The 15,935-nt window shown below is 31.2% G+C and overlaps 2 protein-coding genes across 2 annotated transcripts; one reads left to right on the top strand and one right to left on the bottom strand.

Annotated features, from left to right (window-relative positions):
* Positions 1-1,088: 1,088 nt before the first annotated feature.
* On the top strand, positions 1,089-8,710 carry Rnb (BTB/POZ domain-containing protein Rnb). Its single transcript, XM_011053016.2, has 6 exons — positions 1,089-1,976; positions 4,967-5,187; positions 5,313-6,038; positions 6,181-6,362; positions 6,504-6,777; positions 6,888-8,710. Exons 1-6 carry the CDS (start codon positions 1,665-1,667, stop codon positions 7,819-7,821), a joined length of 2,649 nt encoding a protein of 882 aa, XP_011051318.1. The 5' UTR covers positions 1,089-1,664; the 3' UTR covers positions 7,822-8,710.
* A 76-nt stretch (positions 8,711-8,786) lies between these two features.
* Positions 8,787-15,382, bottom strand: sad (Cytochrome P450 family protein sad). Its single transcript, XM_087411386.1, has 7 exons — positions 15,048-15,382; positions 13,122-13,678; positions 12,663-12,853; positions 12,157-12,494; positions 10,308-10,532; positions 9,950-10,171; positions 8,787-9,885 (listed from the first exon to the last, which is right to left on the bottom strand). Exons 2-7 carry the CDS (start codon positions 13,625-13,627, stop codon positions 9,769-9,771), a joined length of 1,599 nt encoding a protein of 532 aa, XP_087267512.1. The 5' UTR covers positions 13,628-13,678; positions 15,048-15,382; the 3' UTR covers positions 8,787-9,768.
* Positions 15,383-15,935: the final 553 nt, after the last annotated feature.

Raw genomic sequence — 15,935 nt, 5'->3', positions numbered from 1 at the left:
ATATATGATAAATATAAATAAATATTTCTGGTAAGTATCTTTTATTTGAATTATAATAATAATTTCCATAGCGTTTACTACAAGATTTATAATAAATATTTCATAATATTTATAAATATTTTATAAATATTTTATAAATATTGTGTGCTGTCTAGGTCAGAATTCAATAAAAAAAAAATTATGAATTTTAGGTGAATTTTAATAATTAAAGTGAGATGAGAAAGAGAGAGAGAGAGAGAGAGAGAGAGAGAATACATGTTCGATATTTAATGAAAGCGAAAAAGAGAGTTTTTACAATTAATGCAATCTATAGTGCAGGAATAAAAAACAGACCTCTTAATTATATTCAAAATTAAATCAGCTACAACTTTATTAAAAATGAACAAAATAAAATTTTAAAAAAGGATTTTAAAACTTAAAATCTCTACTTTTGAAAAATCACTTTTTTATTTCCGCAAGTTTGATATTTACATATAAACATTTTTTATATTTATATATAAAAAAAACTACGAACTAAAAAAATGGAAAATTTTTTTGTTATTTTGTAGGCCTGTCACATGCTTAAAAAAACTTAGCAAAAATTTTTAACTTTTCATTGTGAAAGCTTAAAGTTTTCCTTATAAAATCATTTTTTTAAATATTCCTAACATTTTTTATTACTGAGTTATATTGCTTATTAAATAAAAAAAACATTTTGGTTTTAATTGCTCTCAGTTAAAAATTATACAATTTAAAAAACAGATTCTTGAAGCTGAAACTTTGTTTTATTGAACAGTATAATTGCTAATTTGAGTAAAAAATATCGCGTCCTGAATTTACTTAAAAATTTTTTTGGAATCATCAGACGCGAACTTTAAATGGTCGGTTGTTCCATTCTCTCATAAACTATTTAATTTATCTAATGGATAAACAAAAGAATAAAAAAGTAACAGCATAAAAGAGTAAAAGAGTAACTGAGCTAAAATTTTTTTTACCGAAAGGAACACTATTTACTTTTATTAATTTCGAAACATTCTACGCATTTAGAAAAATGAATCAATCAGTCACGTGGTCGTCTCACGCATGCGCACTGCGATGCGCAGTAGCGTACGAAACCTCTACGGAATTCATTACATCAACACAATGACCAACAATGGCGTTGAATACTTGAATGGAGTTTTGTTAGATGCCTCGACCGGAGTAGACGTGTTCTTGCTTCGGTCCGAGTGTTGCATCTTCCATTTTTAAAAATTACTACTGAGTTTAATTCGTGCATTAAATTACGATTGGTCACATCTGACGTCAATTTCCGATGTGAGAACGATAGCCATCCGAACGAAAGAAGAAGAAGCCTTTTCTAACTCCATTTCACGTGATTTCGCATGATTTCGCGATTGTGCATCTCTGAGCAGTGAAATGTAATTTTTTTTGATCACCGGAAATGTGAAAAGTGAAGAGAGAAACGTCACGTTTCCTCGACGTTTCATGTGATCATATTGATCGCTTTGCGAATTGTGAAAGAGGAATCGGAATGAACGAAGGGCGGCGGAGAGCAAGGAATTCCGTTTGGGATTACATGATCGGTGCTCATAGTACTCGACGTCGCAGAAATCGCAGAACGACGACAGGAATGTGCGCATCGTGCCCTCTCCCTTCGCATCCATAGGGCGATGCGATTTTGACAAATGTCACGCGGATCGCATACCTCCGCCCGATTCTCGTCGGCGTCGCACCACCAGGATTCCGCGATGTCACTGTCGAAGACTCCGTCAGACGAGTCGACGCTGATGAGGTACTTCCGTGCGGGTAACTATCGCGGAATCGCCACTTGTCTCGATCAGCTCAAAAACGACCCGAAACGCTGTAAGGAATTTATTAAACGAAGCAATTGCCTCGATGTTCTCGTCCGACTCTTACGATGCGAAAACCAGAGGATCGTCGACAGGAGTCTGAGTATACTCGCAGACGCTTGCATGAACGACGATGTCAGGGAGAAGGTATGTCCACTCCGCTCCTTTCCTTTAGTATTTTCTGTTTGGTGACATAAGTATCATTCTGTCTTGTTACTTGTTAAATGCCAAGAAAGAAGCAAATTTGATTGCTTGATTACACTGGATTAGTGCTTACTAAAAGCTACTCTATATATATATATATATATATATATATGTGTGTGTGTGTGTGTGTAAAAGTATACGAATATTTTAAATAATTAAATAACAACATTACATTATATAATAAAGAATATTCATGTATTTATCGTCAAAGTTGAATACATTATGCTTTAGGTTTATTTTATATAAAGCGCTCTTGTGTACTGATCTAATGTAGTGTGAGTTAAATTCACTAATAAAAAATGCTTCCATTTGGTAACACAAGTGTCTTTTTATTTTTTTTACTCTCTAAGTATTAAGAAAAATAGAATAATGTTTATGTCAACTAAAATCACAAATAGCGAATTCGGTTACTCTTGCATTACACTAGATTATTTTGTGCCTATTAAAAAAAAAAGCTGCTATACATGAAATTAGTAAAGTTAACTGCAAAAACATATAAGAGTATTTTAAAGGATTAAATACCTATAATGAGATTATCATGTTATCTAACAAAATATATATTATTTCGTTATCTAACAAAATATATATATTGTCAAAGTTGATTATATTACATTTAGATACTTTATACAAAACCGTTAATATGCATTAATCTAGCTTAATGTGAATGATCGAATTCATCATAATAGTGCTTTTTAATAGAAGATGTATAGACCATTTTACTGACAGTGTATGGGGTTCTGTTCTTTTTGGCTGAACTTTTGCGCAGTTCTTCCTTTTTTTTCCAAGAGGAATACTATAAATTGAAGAACACTATAAATTTCAAGTGGAAGACATCAATGGCTGTGTTTAGCAGAGAAAGCAGTTTTGCAACTGTTGTAAAATTCTTTTTTATGATTGGTTTTAAAATACATTTATATCCAGTGAGTAATTAAGAGCAAGACCAATTATATTAAATAATCATATCAAATAATTTTAACACAGTTGTAGAGCTGTTTTCTCTGCTGAACGCAGCCAGTGACGCTTTCTGTATATATATATGAGGTCTACTCTTTATAATTTTGATACTTGAAATAAGTATACCTATAATTTAGACACTGAAAAAAAAGAGAAAGAATCAGAAAGTTTTTCTAAAAAGACCAGACCTATATATTTGATCTATTTATAAGATTAAATTGCTGCATGTTAAAGATGTAGCTAGAACATATCCAAAAGGCAGAAAATATTTTTCGTTTGAATACATTGATTGTCGCAGTTGTTATTTGTAAGCAATGCCTGATTTTCACTATTGAAATTTTTGAAAACGAATTTAAGTGATAATGCTAACAATATAAATTTAAAAGTGTATTATTCAAAACCTATGAAGATATAATTTTCTTCTTTGTATTATATAATATTTTATCATTTGAATCTCATGATAATAAAAATTATATTCTGATATACAGATAAGAGATGTAAAATTTATTGAATACAGATAACTTGTTAAGAAGTCATTTCAACAATTAATCATTCTCTTTGGTTTCCTTGCTAATATAATAATACCCTAATAATAACCTAATGTAATATAGTGTAATGTAATAATCTAATATAATATATAAAAATATGTAATATAGTAGTAATGTAAAAATAATGTAAGCTCACGTTATGTGAAATAATTATGATTAGTGATCTGATTGTGAGTTTATCGAACCTTTTCTATATTTTAAGAAGTATGTTCTATAATTGTACATTATCTTTTCTGCGCTCAGAATAAATACATAATTGCAAAGTCAAAGAAAAGAAATAAAGAACAGAGGAGGTATAGCTATACAACAGATTAAAGATTTCAGTTCCCACTATTACTCTAATTGCTCAAAAGGGAGAGAATATTATTGTATGCTGTGTTTTATATTTGCTTTCTCTTGTTCTAATATGCTCATATATCATGTGACAAATGTGAATGGAAGAGCAGGAAGAGAGCTGTCACTTTAGAAGCATTCAATTAATTCATAATGGATTATATTAGGGTAATATACAATACTACTATAGGGCTATAGGAAATACAACATACAGTAATATACTATGATTCTACATAATTTTTAAAAATTAATTTCTTATTTAGCAGAAATATATTTGATGTATACTATACATATATATATATTATACATACATATATATATATATATATATATTATGTTAATAATAATAGTAATATAAATATGTTTACAAAATAGATAAAAGAATACAAAGAGATGTCATATTAAAATAGAAGATGGAGATAAAATAAAGTAATAAAAGTGCTGTTTTAATTAACATATATTATCATAGCTTATGATATATATAGCTATATATATATATAAATATATAAATATATATATATATATACATTACAATTTAAATTTTATAATGAAATTTAATAGCATTTACTAGTATATTTTTGTATGGTTCTATTTTTATTAATTTTATATATATATATATATATATATATCAAAGCCAATCGAATGTTCTTTAATAACAGATTCTTGAAAGAAAAGTCAACTATAAATTGATTAAATAATTTTCCATCGGAGACATCCGATGTATGATGTCCTCTTCCCTCTGAGCAATTAGAATAATAGTGAATGAACTGAAATCTTTGATCTCTGTTATACACTTTCTATATTTTTCATTTTCTTTGACTTTGTAATTATGCATTTATTCAGAGATTTATTCTGAACGCGTGCAGAAAAGATAATACTGTACAATTATAAAATATATATTTTAGAATACAGAAAAGATTCGATAAACACAGATCACTAATCATAATTATTGCACATAATGAATTACAATGTGCATTACATTAACATTATTATATTTATTACATTAACATTATTATAGCAAAAAATCCAAAGAGAATTATTAATTACTAAAGTGATTTTGAAATCTGTACATTATAATTTAATAAAACAAAATTTCAGATAAGGAACAGCAAGATAAGATTCAACATAGTGCTCATATTAGAAAACCTCGAGCTGAATACCATGCTGCACTGTCGTGCTTGCAGATTGGTCAGTAATTTATCTGAATGTAGCTGGCACGCCAAGGAATTATGCGATGCTGGAATAATGAAAACACTTGTGGCACTTCTAATGTCAAAAACCGATGTACAAACTTATTGCATGGCTATCAGAGCTGTAAGGTATGTAATTGTTCTTAATTCCATAGTAATTTATTTTTTCTTACTCAACTGTATCCCATTATAAATTTTATACATTTTATGTACACAATTATCCATTTTAATTTACATTCTAATTACATTTGTAGGAATATCTGGAACGTTTACAAAAACATCAGGGATACGATGATAGAATTGGAAATTGTCAAGCTGGTTGCTCAATTATTCGTTATGGCCGAAGAGAGGTCCAATGTAGATCCTAAGTATGGCAAGCTTGTGGATGCGTGTTTGAAGGCCATGTGTATATTTCTCGATACTTTAGATCCGCGATGCGGCAATCAGATACACGTCGACAAGGATATGTGGGGTTACAAATGTCTTATGCGTTGCTGCAACGCAAGAAACAATAAGATGGCTGTTAAATGTCTTTATACTCTCTGTCAGATAGCGGAATGTCGATTGTGTCTAGGTGTTTCTGGCACAGTTAAAGAACTCATAGCTCTGATAATAGCGACAGACACTAACTCCAATTTTATATGCAAGGAGATATTATTGAGCCTATGTTTGTTTTGTCGAGAATCCGTGAATCGAGATAGGATCAGACTGAACAATGGATTACAGGTTATCTTGGCATTGTTGAACAAGTCCGAGTACGAATGTTACCATCCTAAATTGTTGGAAGCTCTCACACTATTCATCCACGATGAAATCGGCCTCGATATTCTGACGAGACATGGCATATTAGAGGTCCTCGTAACGAAACTGACGAATTTTGTAGCTAAGAACAGTGAGAGAAGTAGCACATCTAGAAAACGTTCCAGCGATTATCTGATCGATGATTATGACAAAAGGCCTTCTAAATATCCCATTTCGAGGTAAAATAGATTATGTATATTAGATTAGATAATGTATATATTTATAATATGTGAGATCAGAATCTTGATTTAACATGTATTGAGCAATTAATTTGTCGTTCATATTGGAATTAACCATATTGATTTATTTTGAAATTTACAGATACAGTATGGATCTTTATCGTGATGATTGGAGTCCAAGAAGTGCTACAAGTGCCTCTTCCTCATCGCCGCCTAGCACACCACCTTTGCCACCTTATTTCGATTTCAATGCAGAAATTGACGATCTCAAAGATGATGTTTACAGTCCGGTCTACAGCGATAAGGAATGCGATAACGATGAAGGTACATTATTTTTCTTTAATATCATTGATATAATTTTTTTATTCTGTTACGTATGATCTATTCTAATTAAAATCTTGAACAAAGTATATCTAGATTCAAATTATTCGTCTAAATTAATGCTTCCACTTTCTGTTGCTGTAGAAGAAGAAGCTGCTTCCCCTAGAAGCTACAAATCACCGACAACTGTCGAAGCTGATTCCGATTCTTCCTCTCTCAATGCTGAGACGTTTTCAGAAACAAGTGCTTGCGAATACTATACATTATTATTACTGAGTAAATTGAGTTTTTCTTCTAAGCCTATCGACAAATTGGCCGAATCCATGACCATCAAATCGTTGATGGATTACATAAAATACACAAAAAAGCAAAATGTCCTAAAAGACACTGCTCTCAAAATATTGATAAAGATCATAGGGTAAGATTTTTCAAATTATGATCTTCAATTGTATTTACACAATTGTTTTTTTTTTTGCATTTTTATTCTTTTATAAAAGTTTCATTCGTATCACATTTATATTTGTCTAGGAATGCGGAGTATTTCATACCATTGGTAAAACAAGGGTTTGTGTTTGAGATACAAACTCTGCCGGAAGCGGAAGAGTGCATGCGACATTTACGCATAGTGGCGGATACCGGCGGTGCCACCGGACAACTATCATTTCTATTATTGCGCGGCGAAGAAGATTACAAACTATTGACCGCGGTGTCGATACCATTTCTCATTAAGAGGCATTGCACCCTGAGATGCCTGCTGAAAAAGCACAATGGAATGCAATTAATATTTCGTCTGTTGGCGGACTCGTCGCATAAATTACACAAGCGGGCGATCTGGTCGATTTGTCAGTTGGCAAAGGCGTTTTATTCGGACGATTCGGACTCGATCACTGATACAACTACAAACACCATCGAAATATATCGTAATATGAAACCATCGATAAAGTTGTCATCGATAGTGATATTGGAGCTGGATGATGGCACGACCGTGAAAGCTTGCAGGCAAACACTGTGCCATTACTCTCCAGTTTTCTCTGCTATGCTGGAGGGTCACTTCAGGGAGTCGAACAAGAGATTAATTCGACTGAGGAACATGTCACGCAACGCCTTAAAAACGCTGATACTAGCAACGAATGATGACAGATTCAAGAATCGAAGCATTGAGTCGCTATTGGAGGCTGTGCTATTAGCCGATTATTTTCTCATGCCGAATTTCTTGATAGAGCTGTTAACCGAGACGTCTATAAATAAACTCAATCATGAAACCTTCTATCGAGCTTGGTGCTGGGCAAGGAAACATTCCTGCCATGAATTTAGATCTTTTTGTGTCAAGAAATTTCTGACTACAAAAATGTCGTGGAGTGAAACGATGCGGACGTTCCATGATTTCTATACCACCAATGCCTTCAATGAGTTCCTATGCGAGATCAGGGACATAATTACGGACGAGTTATATCGATGGTAAAAATATTAGATAAATATTGTATTAGGCTATTAAATTCGGATTAATGCAATTGCGACGAATAGGAATAATTCGAGATCTCTATAATAAATCTTCGAAGAATGGGCTCTAAAATAAGAATAGAGTAAACTTGGCTTTTTTTATCATTAATTTATGTTTACTCTAGTCTTTGGAACATTTTTATGGGGGGATTTTTTGCATAAGCTTGATGTATTTCTGATTAAGATTTTTCGATAATTTATACAAGATACATATCTCTGAAAAAGATGATTTTCTTTTTAATAACAGATAACATTAAGTAAAAATGTTTTATCAAAGTATAGTGTCGAAAATGCGTATATTTAATCAGATAAATGTTATAATTTTTATACGATCATTTTCTCTTATGCAAAATTTAATTAATCGTAAAAATGATTATCTTATCTCTTGCATATTTGCAGCAATAATGTTAGTTGCACATATTACTTTGCTGTCATACTGCAATTCTATGACAAATTCTCTTGATTTTCAAATGTATTTGTATATTAAAACTATTTTCCTCGTTGCATCCTAATAAAAACTTTCAATGGTGAAAGATCTGGTGATTAATTAGACATTAATGTACAGTTACATTATATACAATTTACAGTTTCTTTAACGACATTTATCTCATTAGATATGCATTCGTCATTGTAAGAATCCATCTTTTTCTCAGGCATCGTGTTTGTAATTATCGTTTAAATATCTCGCGTTGCACATTATATATTAATTCTGTACATATTTTAAAATGTTCCAAGCATATTTCAAGCATTTGTACATAATAAAAATAACACAGAAACATTTATAAAATCATCATCTTCCATGTATTAATGGTTTCGTATTTAAAAATATACAATAAATTCTGTTTACAAAATGTTTGTTTTGAAGATATCATTATATATAGTGTATAAAAAAGTCGTCATATATATATATATATATATATATATATATATATATAAAAGTGTCTCGTAATATATAAAGCAATACATCTCCTTGTAAGAAAAATATCATCTTTAGATTTACTCTCATATTACTAAAAATTCGTTTTCTAGATTTAAAATTCCTGAGTAGTTCACTTCAGCCATATTGAATCGTGACGTCATAAGTGAGAAATGACACGTTAATTTTTCTTGCATTTGTAAATAATTTCTATTATTTGTAAATAAAGAGAATTTAAAACGAAATGATGAGATCGCTTAAAACACTTGTAAAAATGGACAAAGGCTCTCTTCATCTCCACTGATAGTTGGTAAAGAGTCGAAAAAGGCTCATAAAGTGAAAATAAGCTACGTATGCGCATTGAATAAAAACTAGTAAACGCATTTTACATGCCTTTTACTATTTACTGACTATCAACAAGGGAGATAGTTTTCACCCATTTTTACAAGGGTTTAAAAGCGATCTCATCATTTCATTTCATTCAAATTCTCTTTATTTACAAATACAAAAAAAATCAATATGTCACTTACTTGACGTACAATTTAATGAGCGAATATTCAGGAACTTTTTTTTAAAATTCATGATTTTTTATGTAAAAATTTTCGATAATTCTGCTATAAATCTATTTTAATCAATTTTTAATGACGTTTTTAATATAAAATGTTATTTGAATTGATATAAAACAAATGTCTATATGATAAGAAATATATGCTTTCGGCTTTGATTATATTATCTATATGGATTTTAAACGCATATATATATATATATATAATATGTATGTGTATGTGTGTGTATATATATATATACGTGTATATATATATATACACGTTTTTATGTATATATAAATGTGTATGTATATATATATATATATGCTTATATATGTATATATACATATTCAACAAATATAAACAAATTATGTATATATTTCTTGCATCACGTCATTATTAATAAAATTTTCATTAATTATCTTTCGTTAATCATTTAACGTCTTCGTCATATTTTTCTATCAATCAGCTTCATCCTGATAGATTCTGATGGTACAGATACCATACGCAAAATCATCTTAATTCTGTCCCTATTTTCGCATTCAATCTTGAAGTTTTTAATGAGCTACAAGGAAATAATATACGGCTGTAATCATGATTTGAATCTAATTACATGATTAGTAACTCACCTGCGCCAACGTAAGAGACAGTTGTGTTTCTGCGAGTCTCTGACCAATACAGTTCCTCACGCCTACCGCAAATGGAACATTAGCACGTGCATCTTTTACTCCTCGGTAGGTGAATGAATCTTCCTCCCCCGTTCTGAACCATCTTTCTGGCCAGAATTCATTAGGTCGTACAAAATTATTCTTATCGCGGCCGCTTGAATAAAGCGATAAGATAATTAGATCCTAGAAAAAAAAGGAGAATCATCTTTTTTAGTCATTAGTCATTATCTAGTAACTTGTTCAATAGAGCGAATAATCTGCAAATAACAATTTGCATTAGAAATGCTTTCTATTAACTTTACGCGATTATTATTTTTACCCCTTTCGGCACAAAATAACCGCTAATTATGGAGTCCACTGGTAAATATCTCGTAAGGAATGGTGCGACGGGGTACAGCCTCAAGGTTTCCTTCCACGTATATCTTAATAATTGATGTTGTAGAAGATCTTCCAATGGCAAATTTTTTATTTCATCGAATAATTGGTCTTGTAGCTCAGGGTGAGCACTAAGTAATAGCAATGCCCATTGCATGGTAATCGATGTCTAAATAAATAATCGTAGAGTTACAATTTTGCTGTGCAGACAAAATGTCCCATTGCTTTAGGTATTAATGTAAGGATTAAAAATATTAATTTCAAAATCAATTGATTCAAATATAAAATCAACTTTTTCTCAATCAGAATAACTTTTGACTAAAACAGTTTAACATTGCAAATATCGATTTCAAATAATTAAATCTTTTATCAACTTTTAAATTTATTTAATAATATAAGGAGCATATAAACCTATATTGGATGTCTCAATGTGAACAATGTTAATTATTTAAATGTAGGAGTAAAAAATGTTCGTATATTTTCTTAAAAATTAACACAATATCATGACTTATTTCGAGTTTTAATTAAATTAATTTTGAATTAATATAATTAACAGCTTGTTAATTATATTAATTCAAAGTTAATTTAATTAAAGCTCGAAATAAACCATGACATTGTGTTAATTTTTCGTTATTTAAATTGTCAATTTAATAATAATATATAATAATTATATTCGTAACAATATATTATCCTGGCACGCAATTATAACAATTAAATAATATGTTTATGTAATAATAATTTATGTTATTGAAGATGACCTAATATAAGGTCAAAACGTCTAAATAATATTTATATTAGATGTAGTAAAAATAATGGATTTCTTTTTACTTGCGTGCCAGCATAATATTTAAAAAAAAAATGATTTCTATGTGGCCATTTACATTTATAATAGATTCGCTCATATTTTTCACGAGTAGTTGATATGTTCACATTATGATATATGATCGTATCCTTTCTAAAATTATATTCGTTAATTCTTTAAAACAATTTAAATGTCCGATCTTAATATCATGTTTTCAATAATTCATACACAAAAGTTCCAATTCCAGTATAATTGTTAAAAAACGTGGTGTACGTTTTTTAACAATTCATACATAAGAGTTCCAATTCCTGTATAATTATTAAAAAACGTGGTATTTTGAAAATACGATAATTAAGACCGGACATTTAAATTGTTTTAAAGAATTGACAAATATAATTAGAAAGGATACAATCTGATGAACATAATGTGAACACATCAACGACTGACGAAGAGTGTGAGCGAATCCATTATAAATTTAAATTGTCATGTAGAAATCAAGCGTTTTTTAAATATTATCCTGACACATAATTAGGTAATATGTTTATGTAATAATTTATGTTATAATTTATGTTATATTGAAGATGATATATCATATAAGATCGAAACGTCTAACGAATATAATTATTATATATTATCATTAAATCGACGTTTTAAATAACTAACGTTTTTCACATTAACACCCAGTGCAGGGTTGTATACTCCTTATTAATTATTATTGTATATTTATGAGCCTTTATTAGAAGAATTTAAATTTATTTCTTTACGTCTTGTATTATATACACATATCTTGTAACTAGATATAAACGAGAAATGATAATCCAATTTCAAATAAGTTAAAAATGTTTGAGGAGAGGAAAGGATAAATTTTTGCATAGAAATTCTCATATCAAGAATTTTATTTTAAAATTAGAAAACGTTTGATGTCTTTTCTTTGTTAAATTTTGTGATAAAACATCCTGTATATACGAGTATTAATAAATTAAACACGTACTGTGTCGCCAGCAGCTACGACGAAATCGCAGATGATTCTGACAGCTTCATCTCCGCGAATACCATTATTTAAAATCATCTGTAAAAGTCCGTCGTTGTTTGACAATTCGATCATTTCTGGCACCAGTTTGCGCACCTTGTTCAGCACCTCGTCGGCAGCCTTAACGAACTTGTTCCACATTGGCAACCTAAGCTTCATCGCTAACTTGGCTGGTATCATTGAAAGACGTGAAGTATATGTGAAAATCTGGTGTAATATTGTGGCCACATCCTCTATGTCACGACGTAACCATGGTTCGCAAGCATGCCATTGCGAACCTATCATGGTCCCTAACATCACTATAAAAGGATTATCGATCAACATCGCGCGTTAATCTTAAAAAATCGTTTAAAATAATTTTACATAGTTGATGAATGCACTAAATGATATAACGCTATTTAACAAAGTATAATAATGTTAAATGCTGCTACATAAAAAACTCTATTATGTAATGACTCGAAATTTACCCTCGATAGACCACTGATACAGCTGATGTTCCAGATTCGGTATTACACATCCGATTCGGCTATACTTTTGCCATTCCTTCGTGAGATTTTCGGCGGCTTCCTGACAAGGTCCACAGAAAAAAGTCTTTGGTGCAGGTTTCAGCATTACTTTATTGAGAATTTTACGGTAATGCCACCACTCTTCTCCGTCCCTATTCCAACAGCGCAATGTTCTTTCGTTATCGAAATTATTTTATGACAAAATGAGTTATTTCGCTGAGAAGAAGAGAATTCAGATGAACGAAAAATGTTTTGATTATGTTAAAAGATTATAAGAAAAATTAAAATTTCTACAAAAGCATCTTATAAAGCAAACGTTTCGGTTACAATCTCATCGCTGATATCTAATTTTATCGGAATTTATAACAATTTATAACAATTCTTTTCTTTAACATACCGGTGGGAGAACATCGTACGTACATGAAGAGCAGACCTCGGTTTTGTGTTCGAATTTCATTATATAACATCCAGGATTCCGGTAAGAAGTGCCGCGGCGAGTTACCCGCAAGATCGGCTAATACCTTACGATATTCAGCTGGCGAATTAACGAAAACACCCTTGATTGGTCCAATTTGATCTCTGAAGACTGGTCCAAATTCTTGGTGTCTATAGTCCACGTATTCATGCAGCTTTTTCGCGCCACCGGACATTGTCAGGGATACTATCGAACCGAGCCAGGGAAGACCTCGTGGCTTGGGTGGTTCCTTCCTCACCGAAGTGCCGAAATCTTGCGTGAACGTTCGCGATAACACGAAGCTCAAGCTTTGGTTAGTGATGTTCCATGAAGCAGCATCGTTATCATTTGATAATAAAAACCGCAAATCGGATCCAAGAATCGTTCCGCGCTTAATAAACGAAATGTTGGAATCATTGCGGAAGTTCATTGACCTCGCGAATCTTCGTAATGTTCTTGGTGTAGTATGCATCTCTTCGGCGACACCAGGTATACAAGTCCGAGAGACGAATGTGCAGCTTCGCTGTCAACGAGAAATCAGATCGTGATCGTATCGAATCTGATACGCATATACCGATTCAGCGCTCCGCGATTCAGCAATTTTTTTTCAAGTCAACGAAATTATTACAAGACAAATAATGTATGCAAACGAAGATAAGCAAGTTTTATAAAAAGAAAAGTAAACGAAAACATCAGTTTAATGTACCACGCGACATGTAATGCCAATGTTTTGAAATACAAGTAAATACAATATTGCTCGCTTAAATGTAATATAACGGTTGAGTTCTTTGTTTTTCGAATGTTAAACAAGGCCTTGTATCTGAAATATGTATTATATAATATCCGAATATCTCACCGATATTTTTTCCCCTTTCAAGCCATCCTAACATAACTCATACGTTGGAAGGCGTGGTATAATCGGGAGATAAAAAGTGCAGTTAAGAAAACAGAATGATATAAATGAAACAATTATGTGCGTGCGCAATCAAATTTATAATTTTGAAATTAATTAAGAAATATGATCAACGTTTCACATTCATAAAATAATCTTCAGTTATAAAAATAAAAATATTTTTCATTCGATACTTAATATATATATAATGCATTATAGGAAATTCGATATGTTAAAACAGATTACGCATTAACAGACAAGCATTAATTTATTATATTTTCCGTTTAATTCGAGTATAGAAAAAAATATTTGCTGTTAACAAAATTAAAAATCTAATCAATTAAAAATATGTGATTTTCATATTAAAATTATTTTTTTAAAATAAATATTATGATAATGACGTCAAAGTTTAAATTTAGACAGCTAATAACATATTTTCTTTTTTAATTTATGATTTAATCTATGATTGGAATTTTATCTTTTACACTCTCAATTGAAATTGCATAATCTGTAAAACTATTTTTGCTATTTTTAATACAATAATACATACAACAAATATGAACATCTCTCAAAAAGAGATAGAAATGAACTCTTTCACTTGAGCGAGTGATTGCGTCGACGGACCAAATCTCAAAGTGCAACGTTAATGATAATACATTATCCTTTAATCCAATGTTTTTCAAACATACATGTAATTTTAGTTGATATAATTTCAATTCGGTAATTTTGATTTTAAACAATTAAGTTTTGCTTCGTCTTTAAGTTATACTGTGACTTTATTCAATTTATAATCAATCTTTCTTCCATCGTGATATATTTAATTCACGATCGATTTAACTACATTTAATTAAATTTTACTTACAGCAGCAAGCTAAATTTAGTTCGTCCGCGATGAAAAAAAAAATTAAAGTGGTTCGAACCGGTTAGCAGTTCAAAAAGATCGTTATATATATATAAGGAAATATCCTTTAATAACACATAATAATAAATGTATACACACCGATATTTGATTTTAATTAATTCCTTTGCTTCTGTCGTTATATTATATCGCAATTATCGAGCAATTGCACTTCATCTCAAGATGTTGTATTTGAAAACTGAGACTGGCGTGACTTCTTCGTTCTCCTCCTTCGTTATACTCAGTGTCTGAAGACTCGAGCTCCGTATAAACTCGCGTACGTGCCAGCCTAACAAACTATGCTCGATTCTCAGGGGTCAAACTGTCGAACTCGCTTGGCGAGCATCTCGATCCTCACTATCGCGCATGCGGCCTCCTGGTTGCCGGTCGCTGACAAACCGGCCGGAAGCGGTGCCGACCGGAAGCGGAGCGTAGTCGAGCAGTTCGAAATGACCTTCTGCCTTCCATGCGACTGAATTCGCGACAGGCTTGCAGCAGGAGATCGGGTACCGTTATCTGGAACTGCTCCGCCATTCTATCCTTCTCGTCTTGAATTAGAGACGCGGTCAAATCCGCTTCCCAGGTTTCTATATAAGGTAATTAATTATCATTAATACGCTAAGCGCGCGCTTTTTTATAAAGAAATTATTCGCGCTCAGCATCAGCCCGCGCGTTTAAAATTCCTTACGTTTCTTAAAGCAACCAGATCAAGTATCGATCGATCATATAGATAACTTTTTCCCTAGAATAAAAACGTAAAAAATAAAAATTTTTTATTTACTTTTCAGGTTTTCGAAAAATCTATTCCAAACAATTCTATAATACGTATCTAGATATGTTTAAAGCGTCTCACTTTCCATGCGGGGAAAAGAAAAAAAAGAGAATTATTCTCTCTGAGAAACTTTAAATCGCTTTACAGGCTATACTACCTATAAATAAGACGCAGATATCTGAATGTCAAAGTAGCTGAGACGGTCTGTCGAGAGCACA

The sequence above is a fragment of the Acromyrmex echinatior genome, chromosome 11, assembly GCF_024713525.1.
Source record: "Acromyrmex echinatior isolate Ae372 chromosome 11, ASM2471352v2, whole genome shotgun sequence".
In the NCBI taxonomy this organism is placed as follows: domain Eukaryota; kingdom Metazoa; phylum Arthropoda; class Insecta; order Hymenoptera; family Formicidae; genus Acromyrmex; species Acromyrmex echinatior.
Note: the sequence above shows the minus strand (reverse complement) of the source record. Positions and strands in the feature narration are given on the sequence as shown.